The sequence below is a fragment of the Martes martes genome (genome assembly GCF_963455335.1).
Source record: "Martes martes genome assembly, chromosome: 3".
In the NCBI taxonomy this organism is placed as follows: Eukaryota; Metazoa; Chordata; class Mammalia; order Carnivora; family Mustelidae; genus Martes; species Martes martes.
In genome coordinates this window covers 137370020-137390082 of record NC_137890.1, presented here as the reverse complement: position 1 = coordinate 137390082, position 20063 = coordinate 137370020, and the positions used below count along the sequence as shown (strand labels likewise).

The 20063-nt window shown below is 36.7% G+C and overlaps 1 protein-coding gene across 2 annotated transcripts in view; it reads right to left on the bottom strand.

Moving 5' to 3' along the window:
* The window catches only part of KCNH7 (potassium voltage-gated channel subfamily H member 7), a gene marked incomplete at both ends in the record, with an annotated part of 472381 nt that overhangs the window by 150112 nt on the left and 302206 nt on the right, over positions 1–20063 (bottom strand). For both annotated transcript variants that reach the window (XM_080799570.1, XM_080799569.1), the window contains one exon: positions 3823–3978. In XM_080799570.1, the coding sequence (XP_080655696.1) occupies positions 3823–3978 (156 nt within the window). The remainder of the gene's footprint in view (positions 1–3822; positions 3979–20063) is intronic.

Below are 20063 nucleotides of genomic sequence, written 5' to 3'. Positions count from 1 at the left end.
AAAAATATCCATAAACTATGCCTAAAGAGTAATTAGAGATAGAGACATTACACACTTTAATTTATGTATAGGTAGGGAAATAAATTCCTAAGACCAGCAGAATTGGTTCAGGAAAGCACACTACAAGAGTTATGCAGAAACTTAGTGAAGAAAGGGGGAGTACAAAGGTCTCCTTAGAGTGATGGAAAAAGTATCAAATATGGTTTACCCACAGAAGAAAAGAACACACTATGTAAGAAATATTGAGATCTGATGTGTGAACTGAATGGTCAGAGCACTGGTTCATAAAGAAACTATAAAAAGTGACTTGAAAAGTGCACAAGACCTCAGTTAGCAGCCTTGGAAAACATTACTTCTTTGGGGTGGGGGGTAAAGACTAGTGCTGAGGATTGAATACATTTCACTAGAAATTTAATACCAAAACAAAAGTCTCTGACAAACTAGAAATACTGCAACAATAACAACAATAACAAAAAGGGGAAGGAGAAGGAAATACAGAATAAGCTCATCAAGAACCTTGTTCGTAAATATTAGGAATCAAATAATATAATTTAAATTGACCAACTGAATGGCAGAAAACCATTCTTAGGAGTGCAAAGATAAGAATTAGAGCAGATACTATTAACTAAAATCACATGGTGGAAAGGGGAGGAAAAGAATTACAGGCTAATTTTATTCTTGCTCATACTAAATCAAAATACAGTGAGGAAAACGAGAGATTAAGGACATTATATAAAATTTTCTATAAAGACAGCTACTAGAAAAAAATACAAATATTTTCAAATACCAAAACAAAAACAAAACAGGATAAAACAAACCCAAAACCATACAGTTAAAGTTTGTTAAAAAACAAAGAAAACATAACATAATGACATGCTTTAAGAGAGTATATTCAACATAGAATATGTTAGTACTAAGAAAAAACATAGTAGTTATATCAGTAAGTATAATTACCTATTTTAATTATAAATTAAAAGAGAAGTACTATTTTTTCTTATAAGAAAAAAAGGAAAACCTAATTCCAGAATATATTAAAAAATACAACTAAAACAAAGAAAGACTAAAAAGTGGTTTAAATATATAACAAGGAAATAGAACTGGGAAAATCTTTTAAAAAAATCATAAAAGACTACTTTGCAGAATACTACTAAAATAAATTTTTAAAATCTAATAAAAGTCTGAGAAATAACACTTAGCAAAACTGGTACTAGTTGAGAGGGACAAGGGACAACTTGAATAGCCCAATCTCTGGAGAAAAAAGAAAGAAATTTGTCAAAAAGCTACTCCACAAATAAGTATCAGACTTGGATGATTTCACAGGGGAATCATTCTTAGCTTTTAAAGTTCAGATAATCCCCAAACTATTTGGTAGTTCCTTAGCATGGAAAATAGAAAAGAATTTCCAAATTATTTTCTGAAGAAATTATAACATTGATACCAATACCTGATGAAATTGCACATATAAACACACACACACACATTGCAGATCAGTCTCCCTAATGAATACTGACGTAAAAATCCTAAATTAATTTTAGATAAAGAGAACCCAACAGCATAATAGAAAATGAAATACATCATCACTATATGTGACTCCTTTCAGAGATGTTAGTAAGACCATTAGTAAAATATATCATAAAAATAAATAGAATAGCATACCCATTTCCACAGATGCTTAAAAGGCAATTTGCAAATTTTAACACGATTCTTTTTTTTTTTTTTAAGATTTTATTGATTTATTTGCAAGACAGAGAGATCACAAGTAGGCAGAGAGGCAGGCAGAGAGAGAGGGGGAAGCAGGCTCCCTGCTGAGTAGGGAGTGTGATGTGGGGCTCGATCCCAGGACCTTGGGATCATGACCTGAGCTGAAGGCAGAGGCTTAACCCACTGAGCCACCTAGGCACCCTTTAACACCATTCTTAATAAATATAAATTAATGGAAAGCCTTAAAAGTGTAAAACACATACAACTCAACCCAAATGCTATCATTTGAATTAATGAAAAACACTTGCCATTCACACAAAAACCAGGAACAAGGCATGCTATTTATCATCAATTTCTTTTTAATAATATGTTGGAGGTAATAGCTAGCACAAAAGAACAAGAGAAAACTATTAGATGTATAAGAATTGGAAAGGAAAATGTAAAATAATCTCTATTTGAGATAATAAGACACTTGAAAAATTCATGAGAGTCAATGTATAAACCACTGGAAACTAAGAAAACTCACTAAGATAGTGGGATATAAAATTAACATACTCAGAAAAAAATCACTAGCCTTAAAAATGATCTGAAGGTATAATGAAAGAGAAGATCCTATTTATAATCTCAACAATAACAAAAAGTTAAATGCCAAGTAGCAAACTAAAGAGTAAAAAAAACATTGTGAACACTCCTGAAAGACAAATACTAGATTTAAAAATGAAAATACATATAATATTCTTGTATAGAATGACTCAACATCATAAAGATGTTAATATTCCTCAAATTAATTTATAAACTTAATGCAAATCTAGTAAAAAAATTTTTTTTTCCTTATCGAACAAGTCGTTTCTAAAGTTCATGTAGGACGTTATAGCAAGAAATAACCTCAAACCCCTGAAAATTAGTGTCAAAGGGAGCATGTCATATCAGAGATTCATTGTATATTTAAAACAGTGTGATTCTGAATGATAAATAAGCTAACGAAACAGAATAGGAAGTCCAGAAATATACTCAAGCACATAAGGAAGTTTAATATGTGATAATGGTAGCATCTCAAGTTATTGATGAAAAGATAGACTTTCTAATAAATGATGTTAGAACAACTGGAGAGTTGTTGATAAAATGATAAATTAAAGATATACCTTGCTAAACTAAGATATGTGTGTGTGTGTGTGTGTGTGTGTGTGTGTGTGTGTATACCAATATAAACCAAGCTAAACTTAAAATGTAACAGACATTCTAAAGCTATACAAGTTCTAAGAAAATAATTTCTACAACCTTGGAATGGTAAAAGTTCTTCTAATAGTGACTCAAAAATTAGGAATCAACAAAGGAAATGCTTGATAAATTTAGCTGCACTGTAAACAAACAAGCAACAACAAAACCTTTGCATGACGAAAATTAGGAAAAAAACAAAGAAATATTTGCTGGGAAGAGATGTGCCACTGATTTTACCATTTGAAAACAAAAACAAAAACAAAAAAATGTATGTAAGAAACGGACAGTTGACAGAAAAAGAAATGTCCTAGTGCTTAAATATCTGAACCTCATTCATAATAAAAGAAATGTAAACTAGAACTAACTGAGGTACTACTTCTCACCTATCATAATGACAATTATCGAGAAGACTGACTCATTCTGTTAGCATGGCTTTGGCAGAAAGATCTATTACATTGTTGATGGTAGTGTAAAATGGTTCAAACTCTAGGGAGGGGAGTTTAGTAGTATTTTAAAAAATTGTATATGCATTTACCTTTTGATCCAGAAATCCCACTTATCGACTCTTCCCCTGAAAATAATTTTCCCAAGATATACATACAAATACTCAATTCATTCTGGCATTGTTTGTAACGCCCCAAATTTGGAAACAACCTTTAGGTCCATGTAGGGGACTGGATTAACGACAACCAAGTCAAATGGCTGTAAAAGCAACTGATCAATTCTGTAAGGCACCAAAGGGTAATGGCAGCTATGGCTTTTTTAAATTATAAAATTATTTTACTTATAATGGAAACGTATTTTGAAAACACACTCAAATGAAGAACATATTAAAATTATTAGTAGCAGTAATATCAGTAGCAGAATATCAACAGCATTATGTACATGTTGCCTTTTACTTACGGTTTACAGTTTTGACTGGTAATATTGGGTTTACCCTCTCTGGGGAGACAGCGTTTTCTTCATCTGTCACATATTCAAAATTAATGATGAACATCATAGCCACGCCCTCTTGGTTTTTCACTGGAATTATGTGAGTGTTACAAATGAAAGTGGACCCTAAGGAGATGAAAAATGAATGTTAGGTCAGAAACATGCTTTCATTTTGAAGTGTTAGTAATATTAAAATTATAATAAACCTTTAGAATTTTCTATCATAAATGACTATTAAAATTTAAGAAAAATAATTTGGCTTTTATTTCATATTTCATTGCATGTATATTTACATGAAAATGTACAAATTTTGCCATAAAGAACTTCAAGGCAAATTTGGGTACTTCCTTATGGAAAAACAGAACATTAAATCTCATTTGTCTCCACACCTACCACTGTAATAGTATAGGGGAAAAAGCATATTCTTTAACTTTGTAGAAAAATTCAGGCTTCTTATATATTTTTTGATTAATTCTGAATTTGTATAAAATATAGCTATATGAACAGAAAGATAACTCATTTGTGTCATCTTGATTTTAGTGCTAAATTATTTCTTTTTTTTCTTTAAATTTCCTGGATATAAAATAGTAAGTTATTGACTCTGTATATATTCCAACACTTCTTTTATTTTTATCTGCAAAATTCACAGTGCCCAAATTATAATGATTTTATTTGGTATGTAATCTGTTAGAAAATACAAACAATATTTTGTATATACTACTGTGTTAATTTAATTCCTTAACCAAAAAGATGATATTCTTTTTAAAGCACAATTGTGGGGTTAATAAGATATATTTTATTAGACTTTTCTAGAAATGAGAAGAACAAAAGGATGACTCAGTTTACAACTAACTACTGTCATCCATTCTCTAACAGAAAATCCAAGATCCAAGATTTAGAGAATTCCGTCAAGATGTTGATTTCTTTTAAATCAATTGACTTCTGACTGATTTCTAGAACTAAGTATTTCCTTAAGGCAGCTTACATCTTTACCCTCTGGATATTTCTTTTTTTTTAGTCATGGTGATGGAAACCTCAGGTTAGGGATTTGTTTGGGTTCAAAAGTATTTTATTCTTAAAATGCAAAACTTCAGGAAAAGTTCTCCAGTATTCAGACAATAGAGCATTTTTTGACTTTTTTTTGACTAGCTGGAACCATCGTGAATCTTGAGGAAAATGGTGGTTCAGTGCAGAGAGAGGAGCAGGTTGGGAGCAAGCTGGACCTGGGTACAGAGGGAGATGTGAGAAAGTGAGAGACCAGGAGTCTGAGGCCAGGGGCATTGTCAAATAACAGAAGAACGTAGTTGGAAGCCCAACATCCCTAAGACCAGTGGATACTAGTATTCCAAAATGGTGTCGTATGCATGCTATAACTATTAAAAACAAAGTGAGTGTGAGAAAATTCTTTCCTCTTTTCTCATCCCCAAAACATGGCTCCTACTGCCAGAGAGAACAAAGACTATTACTAATACTGCTACAGACTGAGACATCACAGGTGGAAGACCTTTTGAGGGTGGGCCTAGAGATCTACTTACTATTTATGAAATTGTTTGTATGAGTGAACATGTTCTAATTTCTAAGGAGCTGACTTACAAAAACGCTTTTAGAACATGGACTTTAGGTAAGTTGGGGATGTCTCTGTGCTAGTTATGATTCAGATTTTTAAATGTCAATAGCCTCCCGGATTTGAAATGTAGAAGACCTTATTTATAATTAATCTCATATTTTCTATAAATACGGCCATGGTTTTACAGATGTTGAAAAATATGTCTTAAGAATGACATGCTGCACCTTCACAGTCTTCAGCTATATCTTCGATTCATTTAATAAAATAGTTAGCTAGAAGACTTGTCATAGTTTCCATGGTAACAAACGGGATGACTTTAGTAAACAGAAAATAAGCAATTTAAGACTGTTCCATTAGAACTAAAAATAGAATTGCTTCAGGCCAGACATTACAATACAAACTGGCTAAACAGAGAGACAGAGAAGATGCTAAAAATAGCCATTGTGTATTCTGCTAATGAACCAAAATACATACTGATTTAACCACTTAAAATGACATTTCTTGGATCATTTAGAATATCATTGTGAATTCACAGATTTGTTACTTAGCAGTTTCAAATCTTCCAACAATTGAAGTGTATTGCTGATTGCACCACAAGATATAAAGCACAGATTTTTAAGAAATCAATAAATAAAAGATGTGGGAATAGAGATCTAATAGGTTGGTAATAGAGCACAGTAATTTCGCTTCTGGTAATAGGGGCAAAATCACGTTTTGCAATACTAATGCTTGTAAATTTACTGGCTAGTGCTAAAAATCATAAAACTATAGTGCTTTATAAAAAAGTTCAGTTACATGCATTGTCTCCATAGCATATTGAATATATGTAATTAATCTGGGATTTACTGTCCACTAGCATTGTTTCCTGTGTGTTTCTATTAAGCAATATATCTCCTCTAAAGTCAACTGAAAATTCACATTTACATTTTTTTCTCTTTTAGTTTTTGGATTTAATGTCTCCATCAATCTTGCAAAGCATCCTGGAAAGCAGATATTGAAAGGAGATACATGGAATTTAGAAGAGAAGGAGAATCAAATACATTTTATAAAGCAAAAACATTTTAGCTTGCATCATTTGCAAACTCCCAAGTTCTGTCAAGGTATTACTTTTATAAAATAAGATTATTTTAAGAAGGCATTACTGTGTCCTCCTAAATACTGTTCTTGAATGCAACATTGGGAGAAAGAGAAATGGAAATACGATCCAGCAAACACTAATCTAGCAATGAAGAAAAAAACAGACACACTCAATAATATGTAAATTAGAGAACAAAACCAATCTAGAAAGAAAAAGTTCAACCACCTTGTTAAAATGAATCAGTATTCAAATGGAATTAATAATGTTTGTTAAGAAGCTTATTTACAATAAGATTATCTAATAATTTTACAATTATACATGCAATTATACAAATATTAGTTAAACCCAGGTTCATTTCCATGTTTTGTCTCCTGAGTAAAAACGTTCTCAAAACCAGGAAAAGCTGCTTAGGAGAATAATGCTCATTATAATAAAATGTCTAGTATGTTAATTTTTAACTGTGGCCATACAGCAAGCAAACTCAGGTAATCTGAATAATTTTTGTTTTATTAATAAATTGGTGGTATATTCCTGGCTTTTTCATTTAAAAATTAAAAAAAAAAAACCAAGACTCCTCCCTTTGAGCTACTTTAAAGATGTTTTATTCTACTGTTTTTTTAAAAATATTTTATTTATTTATTTGACAGAGAGAGCACACACAGGGGGAGCTACAGGTAGAGGGAGAAGGAGAAGCAGGCTCCACGCAAAGCAAGGAGCCCAATGGGGGCTTGATCCCAAGACCCTGAGATCATGACCTGAGCCAAAGGCAGACACTTACTCAACTGAGACACCCAAGCATTCTGTTCTACTGTTTGTATTCACTGGGCATACATATGTCCCCTAAAATCAATAAATGTGTATTGAGCACCTAGTGTTGGGTCGCACACTGCTCTGGGTTCTCAGGTGGTGATGAGAAAAACAGAAATAAAAAAACAAAGCTTCTGTTCTTATGGAATTTATATCATCCTAATATATAAATGAATAGACACCTAATATATGAAGTAGAAATAAGTACAATGAAGGAAGAGAGAGCAGAATAAGATGATAGATCATAACAGTAGTAAGGGAATGTCTTTCTTTTGAAATGACATGTAAGCGAAGACATAAAAGAAGGAATGGAGTTCACTGTGTGGTCCATGGATAGAGTGCAGCTGGCAGAGAAAACCACAAGTACAAAAGTCTTATGTTAAAAGCAGGGTTGTAAGCTCAAGGAACAATGTGGAAGCCAGTGTAGTTAGTGCAGTATGTTGGTTGTTGGGTAGGATGCGGCTGAAAAATAGGTAAGGTTGTAGAAGGAGTAGGCAACCACACCATGTAGAAGGCTCATGCATGGATTTGGAACTTTCCTCTCAGTTACACAAGAAGGGTTTTGTGCAGAGGCTGACATGACTTGACTTAAAACTACCCCTCTGACTTCTGTGTGAAAAATAGCTTGGGATACCAGCACAGAAGCAGGGAAGTCAGTAGGAAAATATCACACTAATACTGACAAGCAGTAAGAGTGTCTGCACCAGGGTGGTGCTGAAGCTGGTGAGAAAGGGTCTGTTTGAGAAGGTTTTCAAGGTAGGGATTATGGGGCTTGCTGGTATAATACATGGCATGTGAGGGAATGAGAGGGGTCACAAACAAGTCCAATCTTGGAGGTTCAGAAACTGGAAGAATGGAGATGCTCATTTATTAAAATGGGGAGGACTGTGGAAAGAGGTGGTTCTGGGAGTTGGGTAAATTTATAGGTTTGGGTTATGTTAGGTCTGTGGTTGTTTATTAGATATCCAAATGCAGATGTCTAGAAGTCAGTTGGGTATAGGACACTGCAGTTTGGTTCAGGGATTGATCCAAGCCAGACCTATAAACTTGAAAGTAATTAGGAAATGGATTATATTTAAAGATAGTATAACGTCATCTAGGGAACAAATAGAGAAGTTGGATTTTTGAGCCAAACATTAAGGGACTAAAGCATCAAAGAAGGGAAGATGAAAAACCAGAGAACATTGTAGAGGAGACATGGAAGTGGGAAGCAAATCCAGAGTCTAGTGCACTGGGGGCTAAGAGAAGGAAGTACTGCAAGAGGAGGGCATGAATCAACTACAAAAAACTTGCTAATAGGCTCAGTGCGGGCTAAGAAAAGATCAAGTCAAGGGTAACTTCTTTTAGTAGATTAGGTAGATTAGGGGCTAGGAAACTGTCTGGAATACATGTAAGAATGAACAAGAATAGAAGTGTACAGTGGTGCCTGGCTGGCTCAGTTGGTAGAGCAGGTGACTCTTGATCTCAGGGTTGTGAGTTCAAGGTCTACGTTGACTATAGAGCTTACTTTAAAATAAATTTTTAAAGAAAAAAAAAAGAAGAGAAGTGTACACAATTACAGGAAAGTCTTTTGAGGTACTTTACTAAAAAGGTGATCAGAAACTGGGGCTGGTAACTAGAAAAGATTCTGAAGTGATCAGACATTGGATTCTTTTAGGTTGAGAGACACTACAGCATATTTATATACAAATGGAATTAATGTGTTTATTGATTACATTTCAAATTTTTGTTGCATAAAGTCCCACCATTTGGTAAGGTCAGTAAAAGTCTAACAGTAATTTACAAGACAGTAATTTTCTAATTTTTGTTTCCTTAGTCGAGTGCAACTTGACTTTAGTGTTAATTTTCCATGTTTTTGAACCTGTAGAAAATAGTTTATAATCTATTGCTTGAGAGGATCACTCTCTAATCAGAGTGTCTGAATCTGAATCCTGGCTCCATCCTTTAACTGCTGAGTAAACCTTGGATGATTTTAGAAATGCCACAGCAACTCAGTTTACTCTTCTGTACAAAGAAAGGGATTCTTACTTCATAGAATTGTTCTGGGGACCAAATGAATTAATACCTGTGTACTGTGATATTAGAATAGAATTCTCCCTTTCTCAATTTTCACTCACGTGATATGCTAATAACTATCAAGGAATTAAAGTGAGAACAACGTCTTTCCAATGCACACATGCAGATTATGAAGGAAATAGCTACAGAACCTTTATATCCAGGATGTAGAACAGATAGAGAGAGGAGAGTGGTGAGAGGATTGGGGAGGAGATCTCTTTGGAGAGGACTGGCCCATTGCTGCGAGCTTCCCTCCTTCCACCCTCAAGAGCTACCACTTTCCAAGGCCGGGCCTAATGAAGGGATTTTAAAGGCCCCCTCTAGGACCTTTGAAATATGTTTTCTGAAGATGAGAGACATGGAGAATTGGTATTTGAAAGCTATGTGGATGAATGGTGGGCCATAGTGGGACCTCAACCATGAGGGTATAGAGGGCCAAAAAGGAACAACCTCTCAATTTCTGTGGCAGAGAAAATGGGAATAATTATTGATACAGGCAGGTATAACCAAGTGTTGGCAGAAGGGCCTCATGGTCAAGTCTTCTGGACCAGGAGTGGGCACGGGGTCCTCCAGGAATAGGGATGAAGGAACTGCAGAGGAACAGAGAGATGACAAACTACCAGATGCTGGAGGCCAAGGAGGAAATAGGCAAGAAACTCCAGAGTGCAGGGATAGAACCAGCAGGGGAAGGAACCTGAAGGGAGGTAGAGTCCTGCAAGAGTTCTGAAGAGCCCATCTAGGAAAGACAGTGTCAGCTCTGCCCATTGGCCAGATCCAGAGAAGGCAAATACAACAGCCAAGTATGGACTGTCCTGCTCTATAATCTTTCTGCCTTCAATGTCCACAATAGCCAAACTATGGAAAGAACCTAGATGTCCATCAACAGATGAATGGATAAAGATTTGGTGTGTGTGTGTGTGTGTGTGTGTGTGTATACAAACACAATGGAATACTATGCAGCCATCAAAAGAAATGAAATCTTGCCATTTGCAACAATGTGGATGGAACTAGAGGATATTATGCTTAGAGAAATAAGTCAACCACAGAAAGACAATTATCATATGATCTCCCTGATATGAGAAAGTTGAGAGGCAATGTGGGGGGTTTGGGGGGTAGGGAAAGAATAAATGAAACAAGATGGGATTGGGAGGGAGACAACCATAAAAGACTCTTAATCTCACAAAACAAACTGAGGGTTGCGGGGGGGGGGGGGAGGAAGGGAGAGGGTGGTGGGGTTATGGACATTGGGGAAGGTATGTGCTATGAAGTGTGTAAACCTGGCTAGTCACAGACCTGTACTCCTGGAGCTAATAATACATTATATATTAATAAAAAAATAAAAAATAAAAAACAAACAAATGAAAATATATATAATCTTTCTGCCTTTTCATCTTCTACTGGAGGGAAACAAAGAGCAACCAGAGTGTGGGAAGAGGGTAATGGTAAGAGGTTGAAGCTGGCTTTCCATTGCATTCTGACCTGAAGCTGGTTGAGAGTTGACATTTTAAAGCCAAATCACCATCCGAAGACAGGGATCAATTACTCCAGTGAATAAAGTTAAATGGGATGATGAAAAACAAAAGCTGCATTTTGTTCACAATCCAAGTTTTACACTGATCAATAAAACTCATACACATGTAAAGCTCTTAGAATAGTACCTGGCATGGAGCAAAACTCAACAAGGTGAGCCATCATTTTTGCCTCTTCTTACTAGAGGATCTCCAGTTAACTTTCAAGGCTCTCTGTGTAAATTTCCTTCAACCTTTTGTCATTCTGGAAACCAAAAGCTACACTATTTGTATTTTGGGGCACGAAGTGGAGATTATTCTTCTCTGAGCTGACTGGTTTAGTGAATGCCTGAAAGTTTGTGATTTCCTATTTTCTGGTAAACTAGGGGACACTTTGGTGTTTAAAAAAATACCTTTAGAGACCTGCCTTAGAGGAAAAACAAAAGATCGCAGCCTCAGGATACACAGGCCTCATCAAAGAGGCAGCATTGTTCATCTTGAGTTGAAAAACCTTTTCAAAAAGCAGAGGGGATCATTGCACCTCCTAGAAAAAGAGAGCAACCCAGGCACAAACGACTTTAGGTGGAATCAAGGGGAGGCAAAAATAGGAAACAAGTGAAATTTGTACTTGGCTTTTCTGAATCTAGTGTTTCCTTTTATTTCTTTCAGCAGTTCTTACATCTTCCTCTGCTCTCTCCAGGTCTCCAAGGTGAAATATGAATCACTTGCTCTTATCAAGGAGGAGCATCATGAAATATATTAATTTCACATAAGATTGTTAAGGGCATTATGGATTACTAGTCTTAGGAAATTATTTTTTAAAGGGGAATAGTGAAAAACAACATTTAACTCAAGATGAACTCTATGTAAAAGAAATATTTTGGTTGTATAGATAAGACCATCCAGATATCTCTCAACTCATACCATATATGTAATTGCCTGCTGATATCGATATCACTGTAGAACAGAAGACCATAATGGAGTCCACAGAACTAGAAGAAATTTCTATGATTGGAGAGTTCATGGGCCATTGTTTAGCCATTTAATTATTTTTAACAGATGTTTTCCCACTCTTGATAAGAAGAGCAAACACATAGGGACTTCATTTGTACTCATAATCCACTTCGAGAATGCATCCCTAGGTTTGCAGAATAACTGAGCTGTGAAAATGTTCCATTTATAGCACATTTATAACCAGACTGTAAGCTCCCCAAAGACAAGATGTTATCAATCCATGCACACAAGCCTCAACATATAACAGGAACTCAGTGAATATTTGCTGGTTACATTTGTTTCTTCCTGATAGTGAGTTGTTTGTGAAAAGCTGCCCACAGGAGATGACCCTTGAGCTAGGCCAGAGCAGCATTTGTGACTGTGGTAGATAGTGGCCTATAGTCTTAAGAAGATGGATTTGAGTTATAGAGAGAGACCTAGGTTCTAAACTTGATGAGTTATTTCACTTCTCTTTGTCTTGTCTTGGCTTTTTCTCTGCACATTCAGAACACCTATACTTCTCTTTTAAAGTTGAAGCACTAAACGAGAGGATGCATTTAGAGTTCGGTGCCTAGCATAGAGTAGGTACTCACAAATGGTAGCTTAGGGGAATGTAATCTTTTAATACATTTTAGTAGGTGTAGAAATGTAATATACCTAAAGAGTTACTCTTGTAAGAGGCCAGGGAATGTGGGGCTTGAGGTTTCAGCCTGAGTAGGAGTAAACTTGGAGAAGAAGGAAGTTTCATGGAAAAGAAACATGCACAATTCAAACCAATTTCACTCTAACAACTAATTATTCAGAAACCTCTGTATGCCAGGCACTGTTCTAGGTGCTACAGGTTCAACAAAGAACAAAACTTAGCTAAATCCTATCATGTAGTTTATGATCTAGTGGAGTTGGGGGAGACAGAAATAAATAAGTAAAATACAGAATAGATTGAAGGGTGATAGTATCATTGAACACCAGAGAGAAAATAAAGAGAGGGGTAGTGAGTGCTGGGAATAGGGAACGTCTGTAACTCTTAGTAGAGTAGGAAAGGCCTCCCTGAGAAGGTTACGTCTGAATAAAGAACTGATGAAGTTGAGAAGTGAATCATGAGGGTATCTGGGGAAAGAGGTAACAACACATGTGAAAGCCCTGCTTACATCCTCTAAAACTCATGCACTGAAGCCCTAACCCCAGTGTGACTGTATTTGGAGACAGGACTTACAAGGAGGTAATTATGGTTAAATGAGGTCATAACGGTGTGGCCCTAATCCAAAAGGACTAGTGTCCACGTAAGAAGAAGAAGAGATACTAAGAGTGTGTGTACAGAGAGGAAAAGCCATGTGAGGAACCAGTGAGAAAAGACAGCCCTCTGTAAGTCAAGTAGAGAGTTTTCACCAGGGACTAACCCTGCCAGCACCTTGATCTTGGACTTTGAGCCTCAAGAACTGTGAGAAAATGTATTTCTATCCATTCAAGCCACCCAGTCTGTAGTACTTTTTTACGGTGGCCTGAGCTTAACCAGGATAGGTCCCGAGGCTGAAGAGCAGATGGTCAGTGTGGCTAAAACAGATTAAGCTGAGGGGAAAGTGCTGAGCAACAACAGAGCAGGAAGAAGGGAGAGCAGCAGAAGAACAAACCCCTTGTGGGCACTGTAATGCCTTCCACGGACAAAGGGAAGCCACTGAATGGATTTAAAAAAAGGGAAGTGATAGCCTCTGGCTGCTGTAAAGACATGGACACATGAAGCACTTAGTTTGCTAAGCAACTTGATCTGAACAGACTAACAGTATACCAGGACATATCACGTGGACTGGGAAGTGATGGAGGAGGTTTTGAGGGGTAGAAGGTCATGTTGTGAAAGTCTTCAAAGTTCCTGGAATTCAGTCTCTTGAGGTTGTGGATACAGTGAATTGTTTTAATCCTGAGAGTATCTTCAAAAGTAGTATTTTAGTACACACTTTGGACGTGGGCTGTTTTAGGTACTAGTGATGCCTTAGGGAAGAGAAATAAGTTCAAAAGATATAGATGCTATTTATTTGAAGAGACAGAAGGTACGCTTAGAAAAACTATTTATTGGGGCGCCTGGGTGGCTCAGTCATCAAGCAGCTGCCTTTGGCTCAGGTCATGATCCCAGGTCCTGGGATCGAGCCCTGCATCGAGCCCCACATAGGGCTCCCTGCTCAGTAGGGAGCCTATTCTCCCTCTCCCACTCCCCCTGCTTGTGTAACATCTCTCGCTGTGTCTCTCTCTGTCAAATGAATAAATAAAAATCTTAAAAAACAAAAACAAACAAACAAAAACTATCAACAAGAATAATGGAATAGCCTATGGTTTAGCGGGCCTTATGGTTTGGGTCAAATGGGACTGTTTACTGGGAGGCAAATATTCCAATACTTGCCTATTTCTCTTATTTCCCCAGTCACATGGTTACATCTAAAGGAAGCTAAGTGAAAGCAAATTGGAGGAAGTCATGTGAGCTAAGAAAGACATTTTATACAGAACCATTATTAACAAAAAGACTGAGCTAGCAAAAATTTGGCAGTGTACCTAACAATACATTAGGTATAAAAAAAGAAACAACGTAATAATTACCAACACATACAGTTTTAGCATCACAATCAGAGATACAATGAAATCATAACAATTATGAACATACTTAGATAGTTGATGAAGTTGACAGAGTAACATGGGACTAGCAGTACCTTTGCAGAATTTCCAGGAAGGATAATACAGATGCCTTTCATTTGAAAAATGAAGAACTAGCCCAATTTACACAATGCTCTTGTCATATTCACATTCTGGGTGGTAGTATTAGCACTGTCTGAGATGTCAACAGCATGAATAATTTATTTTTAATGGTTTCTCATTTTAGACAATCTTAAACATTCAGAAAATTCTGAGGCAATGCCAGTGAGTAGTAAATTTCTTGGATAGGGGGCACTGTGGAGCCCCTGGAACTGGACTAACCCAGCTCTACTGTTACTCATGGGATGGCCTTGGGCAGGTTACTTAATCTACCCAAAACTCAGCTTCCTCATCTGTAAAATGAGGATAAGAAGAGAAAGCGCCTCACCTCATAGTGTTGTTGGGAAGGTGAAATTAGAGAATACTTGTAAAATAGGTAGCATGGAATCTGGTGTATAAAAATTAAGCAATAAATGAAATTTATTATTATTAACGGGGGTGGGAAAAATAAATTTCTTAACTTGAAGTGGTGGTTGAACTTCCCTCAAAATTTCAATGATAAAACTGAGTGTTTCGACTCCTTATGGAGATTCAGTAATGAACCGATTACTGTGATCCCCTGTCTTCAGATGATAAAATGCATCAAATGGCCATTGGAATGGGGTAGGAGCTTAGTAATTTAATTATCTACTATCTTTAGTATCTACTACCTTTAATTATCTACTGTCTTAAAATATATCTCCTTAACTTTGAAGTGACAAGGACCTTGGGTTGATTTCCTATGTTTCCCTTGTCCCTGTAAACTATCTTATTGCCTCTAAAAAGAAAACTACAGACCAGGTAACTAACAAAAACTGAGCTCAGCCTATTTGGGCAGGCCCCACAGTCAGTGGAATTTGGTATATAGCAGGAATGTGTGAAACAATCTTTAATTCTGGGTTTGCTCTAGGAGTACCATAATTAGTATTTGAAAGCAAATGTTAGGAAGAAGGGTAATAATAACAGCTAACATTTATTGGATGCCAGCCACTGCTTTAATGGCTTTATATGCATTAATATCACTTGCATTTTTACAAATGATGATGGCACCATTATCATTCCTATTATGTAGATGAAAAATAAGCCATGCATATTTCTTTTTCCTTGATCTTGGGGCACTCCTTCCCCTCACCGTGACTGGGGAGGAATACTTGGATTCCAATTCCTTCATCAGACTAAGACCCTGAATTCCATGATTTTTAAATCAGGTGTGTTCTAAGAGATTTTTATCTTTCATAAGTAACGGCCTGAGCTAAAACTCTTTCTTCCTTTTTCCCCTAGTCTTGCACATTTCTGCAGGACTCCGGATTAGGCAGACTTCCTTTCTCCTGTCACAGGAGAGGCAGGAAGTTGCCATGCACTTGCTGGGACTGCCCCAGTCCGACATTTCATTTACTCCATTCAGTCCTATACTGCCTCGTGCCCTTTCCGCTGCTTTTCCTTTCATATCAGCCTAGGCTTTCTAGGAATAAGGGTGTTCTACTCTGCTTCCTCATCTTCCTATATTATCTTACTACTGCTGTTAACAACTACATAATTAAGTCATGGCTACTATTTTCTGAATGTTTTCTATGTGCCATGTGTTTTTCATGAGAAAACGTTATCTTAGAGAAGTTTCTGAAGTAGGTGGTAGAACCAGGTTGGAACTCTGAACTTTCCAGCTTTTACTCTTTCTCCTAAGTCAGTGTTTCCCATAGAGTGAGATGTTAATAGGGGTTATTGGAAAAGTGTTTTCTATAATCAATCCAGTTTGGGAAGTATCCTCTTAGAGGAGATGCTAGGTAGAAATTTTGAGAAGCGCTGCAAAAATAAGCATGTTTACTTTGTTCAATCCAGCACATCTCAAATTTATTTGACTCTGAAATACTATTTTAGAGAAATTTGCAATAATATGTAGCTCCTTGCAAAGCCATTGGAAAACACTGAATTGTGTCACACTCCCTATCTGTTTCAAAGACACCCTTCTGAGAGGGAGTAAAGTATATACCATAGCTGTTTATAGGAGAGGAAGAAACTGCAGAAAACACAAGGCTGAGGCAGGAGGGGAAAGAGAATTGCAAAGGCCAGTGTCACCTACTTAATATATTTTGCTTGGTATTGGTCCTGATCTGAGCGTTCAGAAGCCTAGCCAAAACAGCATTGTCATGTTTGATCACGTATCTTGTAGTGATGATTTCCCCATAACCTAGCTCTAAGTTGAAAGGTTATCACTAAATATGAGAAATATTTCATATCCTATATCCTACTATTTAACAGAGATTAGGTTTTATAATGTAAAAGCCCTAATTCAGTAATTCATTTGTATTCTGCACCAGAAATCACATGAGGTAACTCTGATATCTGCAAGGAAATATTTTCACTGTGTTTCCTTAGGAGTCATTCCTCCTCATTTTCAAAATATGGGGATATGAAACTTATAATTATTTGTTTACTTTCACTCCTTCCTATTGACACATTTTCTGTTAACATTTATGCTCAGGTGTTAGGTTGTTTTCATACTTATAAACTTGATTATTGAAAAAAAAAACAAGTTCAGCTATTTTTCTATTTTCTTTATGAACCACTAATAAATTATTTGGGGGATTGAAATTAGAAAAGTAAAACTCCTACATCTTGTCTGGCTAATAAATAAGATCGTGTCTTGAGATGTGCTATTATGATTATCCACTGCCCAGTCTTGGTTCTTGTTTAATTTTGGAACTGTTCAGATTGAATTAGTGTCTTGGTACTAACAAGTGTTAGAACAAGCTAAGGCTGACTTACAGCGCTGTATTCAATGTCCAAGCAAGCCAACTCTGTATTTGTAATAAGGAATTTTGGGACACATTTGTGACAATTTTTAATACTTTGTGGTTTTTACACTCAAGTAAATATTTGGTTATTTGGTTCTAAATTTTTTGTAACATGTACTCATGTTACCACGTTGCAAATGTATCTACAGAAAGCTCATCACACTAAACTACCATTTTTTCAGTAAAATTGCATTAATACTTAACAGACTGGACGGACTCAGAATATGAGCAAATTTGCACATCTCCAGAGTATTTACACACTACTGTCAAGGTCAAACATAATGAGAATCCCAAGCATCACTGTTTGGGTGTCATTGCTAACTAAGCCTGTATGTGTCACATGTGTGGTATACTCCATTCATGATATACTTGTGACTGTTGAAAAGAATTATACATTTTCTGCTCACACTAGGTTTGCAACTTTGGAGCAAGAACATAAGTTATAAATAATACAAGTTTATTTCATATCTTAGAATGAGTAAAAATATATTTTAAATCAATAAATTTTAAAAAGAATGTAAGTACCTACCATGTGCGAGGTACTAGATCAGAAATTGTAGGAGTTACAAACGTACATAAAAAAGGAAACTTTCATCCAAAAAAAAAAAAATCCACTCATGAGCATGTGTTATACCCAAGAAGAGGACAAGCCATTCATGGAAAAAGGCATCCTTTCAGCTGGACCTTAAATGACTGTGATGGGCAGAAATTGGGAGTGGAGGGGAAAGAGCTAGAAATGAAGAAACATGGCGAATCTGGGGCAAAGGGAGAGGTGTGCGGTCCCCTCTCGGGCAACCAGTTCAATTACCTCATGCCTCATATTTCTGATTTTAACAACAACAAGAAATAGGTGCCTGCTATTAAACAATTTCTACTGACCAGTTATCATGGTGAGTCCCACACTTGATCTTATTTAATCCTCATGAGAACCCTGATGGAGTACCTATAGTAAAGATTCCCATTTTATGGAAGACCTTGAGTCCTGGAAAGAAGCAACTTCCCCTAAGTCACACACCCAGTCCATTGGTGAGTCAGGGTAATGATCTCAATGCCACCATCTTCACACAGCACAGGGAGGCCTTTTTCCCCCTACTCATCTATAGGTCACACACAGCTCTGTGGTCTTCCAGGGTTGGACTTGAGCACACAGCTTCAGGATGCTAAGAGATACCCTCCACTTCATTCAACACAGGATGAAGGAACATTTTAAAACACCAAACAAATCACAGAAAGTGGTTCAGACCTCTTCTGAGACTGCTCTGTAGGGAGTACGAACCTTAACCGGGTTAAAAGTAGGCTCCGCAGGCTTGCCTGGGACAAAAGCCATAGAAGCAGAAAAGAAAATGAAATTGAAGTTATCTCTCCAGGTAACTTAGCCTTCTCGTCTCATAAAATTGTCTATCCTGTTGGAGCATTACAACTTTGGATTTTCATTTTTATTTTTTGAATGCCTAGACTATTTTTACAGAACGACAGATGGAGCAGAAAGGATGTCCTGGAAACTAGTGACAAATGGGTTTTTACTCCCATTGGCAGTGTTGGGGGAACACCCTCTCCTAGGCTTTGACACCAGGCTTGGGGGCAAGTGACTACTACAGATGTTCCCTGCTCCGTCAGGCGGCCCAAAGCGTGGGCCTACAGCAGACGCCTGATGGCACGGATTGCTTTGTAATGGCTCCCATTGCCCTCGATATATATTTCTGAATACAGCTGCACAGCAGGAGAGGGTTTTTATTTCAAATTCACAATGTCCTCATTCATTGCTGCTTTTGTGTTTTACCCATATCAGGATTCGTGACCTAGTATATACTTTTCGAGGTAGCAAAGTAGCCACTGCTATGGTCCATCTGTCCATTGAGTCCAAGAGAAAAATGTGGCCAGGGACAATCTGATTTGTGCACCCAGAAACATATGTTTATCTGAGGGGCAGGATGTACTTTCTGTATCCATGAGAGGTTGTGTAGAGTAGCAGATAAGCATAAAGCTTCTGCATCGGACTGTCTTTTGAACTTGGAATAAGGTACTTAACTGCTCTGAGACTCAGTTTTCTCATCCAAAAAATAGGGATGATGTTACCCACTTCATGGTGTTATTTTGAGGATTAAGTGAGCTAATATCTGCAAAAAGCTTAAAATATTGCCTTATACACAGAAAAAAATGTTAGCTATTATTACCATAAAAGAACTATCAAAGAATAATTTTGAATTCTATAACTAACAAGTCATTAACTGAAAGAGCTAAACTGTTTCTTCAAGCTAAGGAGAAGGAACAAAATGTGCTTATAATGTACTCATTTCCCTTGTGAGCATCTAACTGCCCATACACACCCCGTATTTCTGGTTCTGTTGGCCTCTAACTGTACATCTCCCTCCTCAGACCTTGCTTCTGGTTCTAAACTTCTCCTACATTTTATCTCTTAGGAAAATTTACAAGTCTATATTTTATCTAAGGGTCTTTCCTAAGCACTTGTTGACAGAAATAAATGGGGCTTAATTTTCAAATAAAAGAATAAATCTCAGCTCTCGCACCTGAGAATCTTTGGCAGATAAGCCCTATGCTCATTTGGTTTTATCCATAACTAGAAATATGTTGGACATAAAAGCTGGGTTAGTTCCATCAGCTGAAGTTTAAGCCTTTAGTTTCTCCAAACAGAAACCTCCATCTAAATACCGATGATTCCTTTTCGCCTGATGACG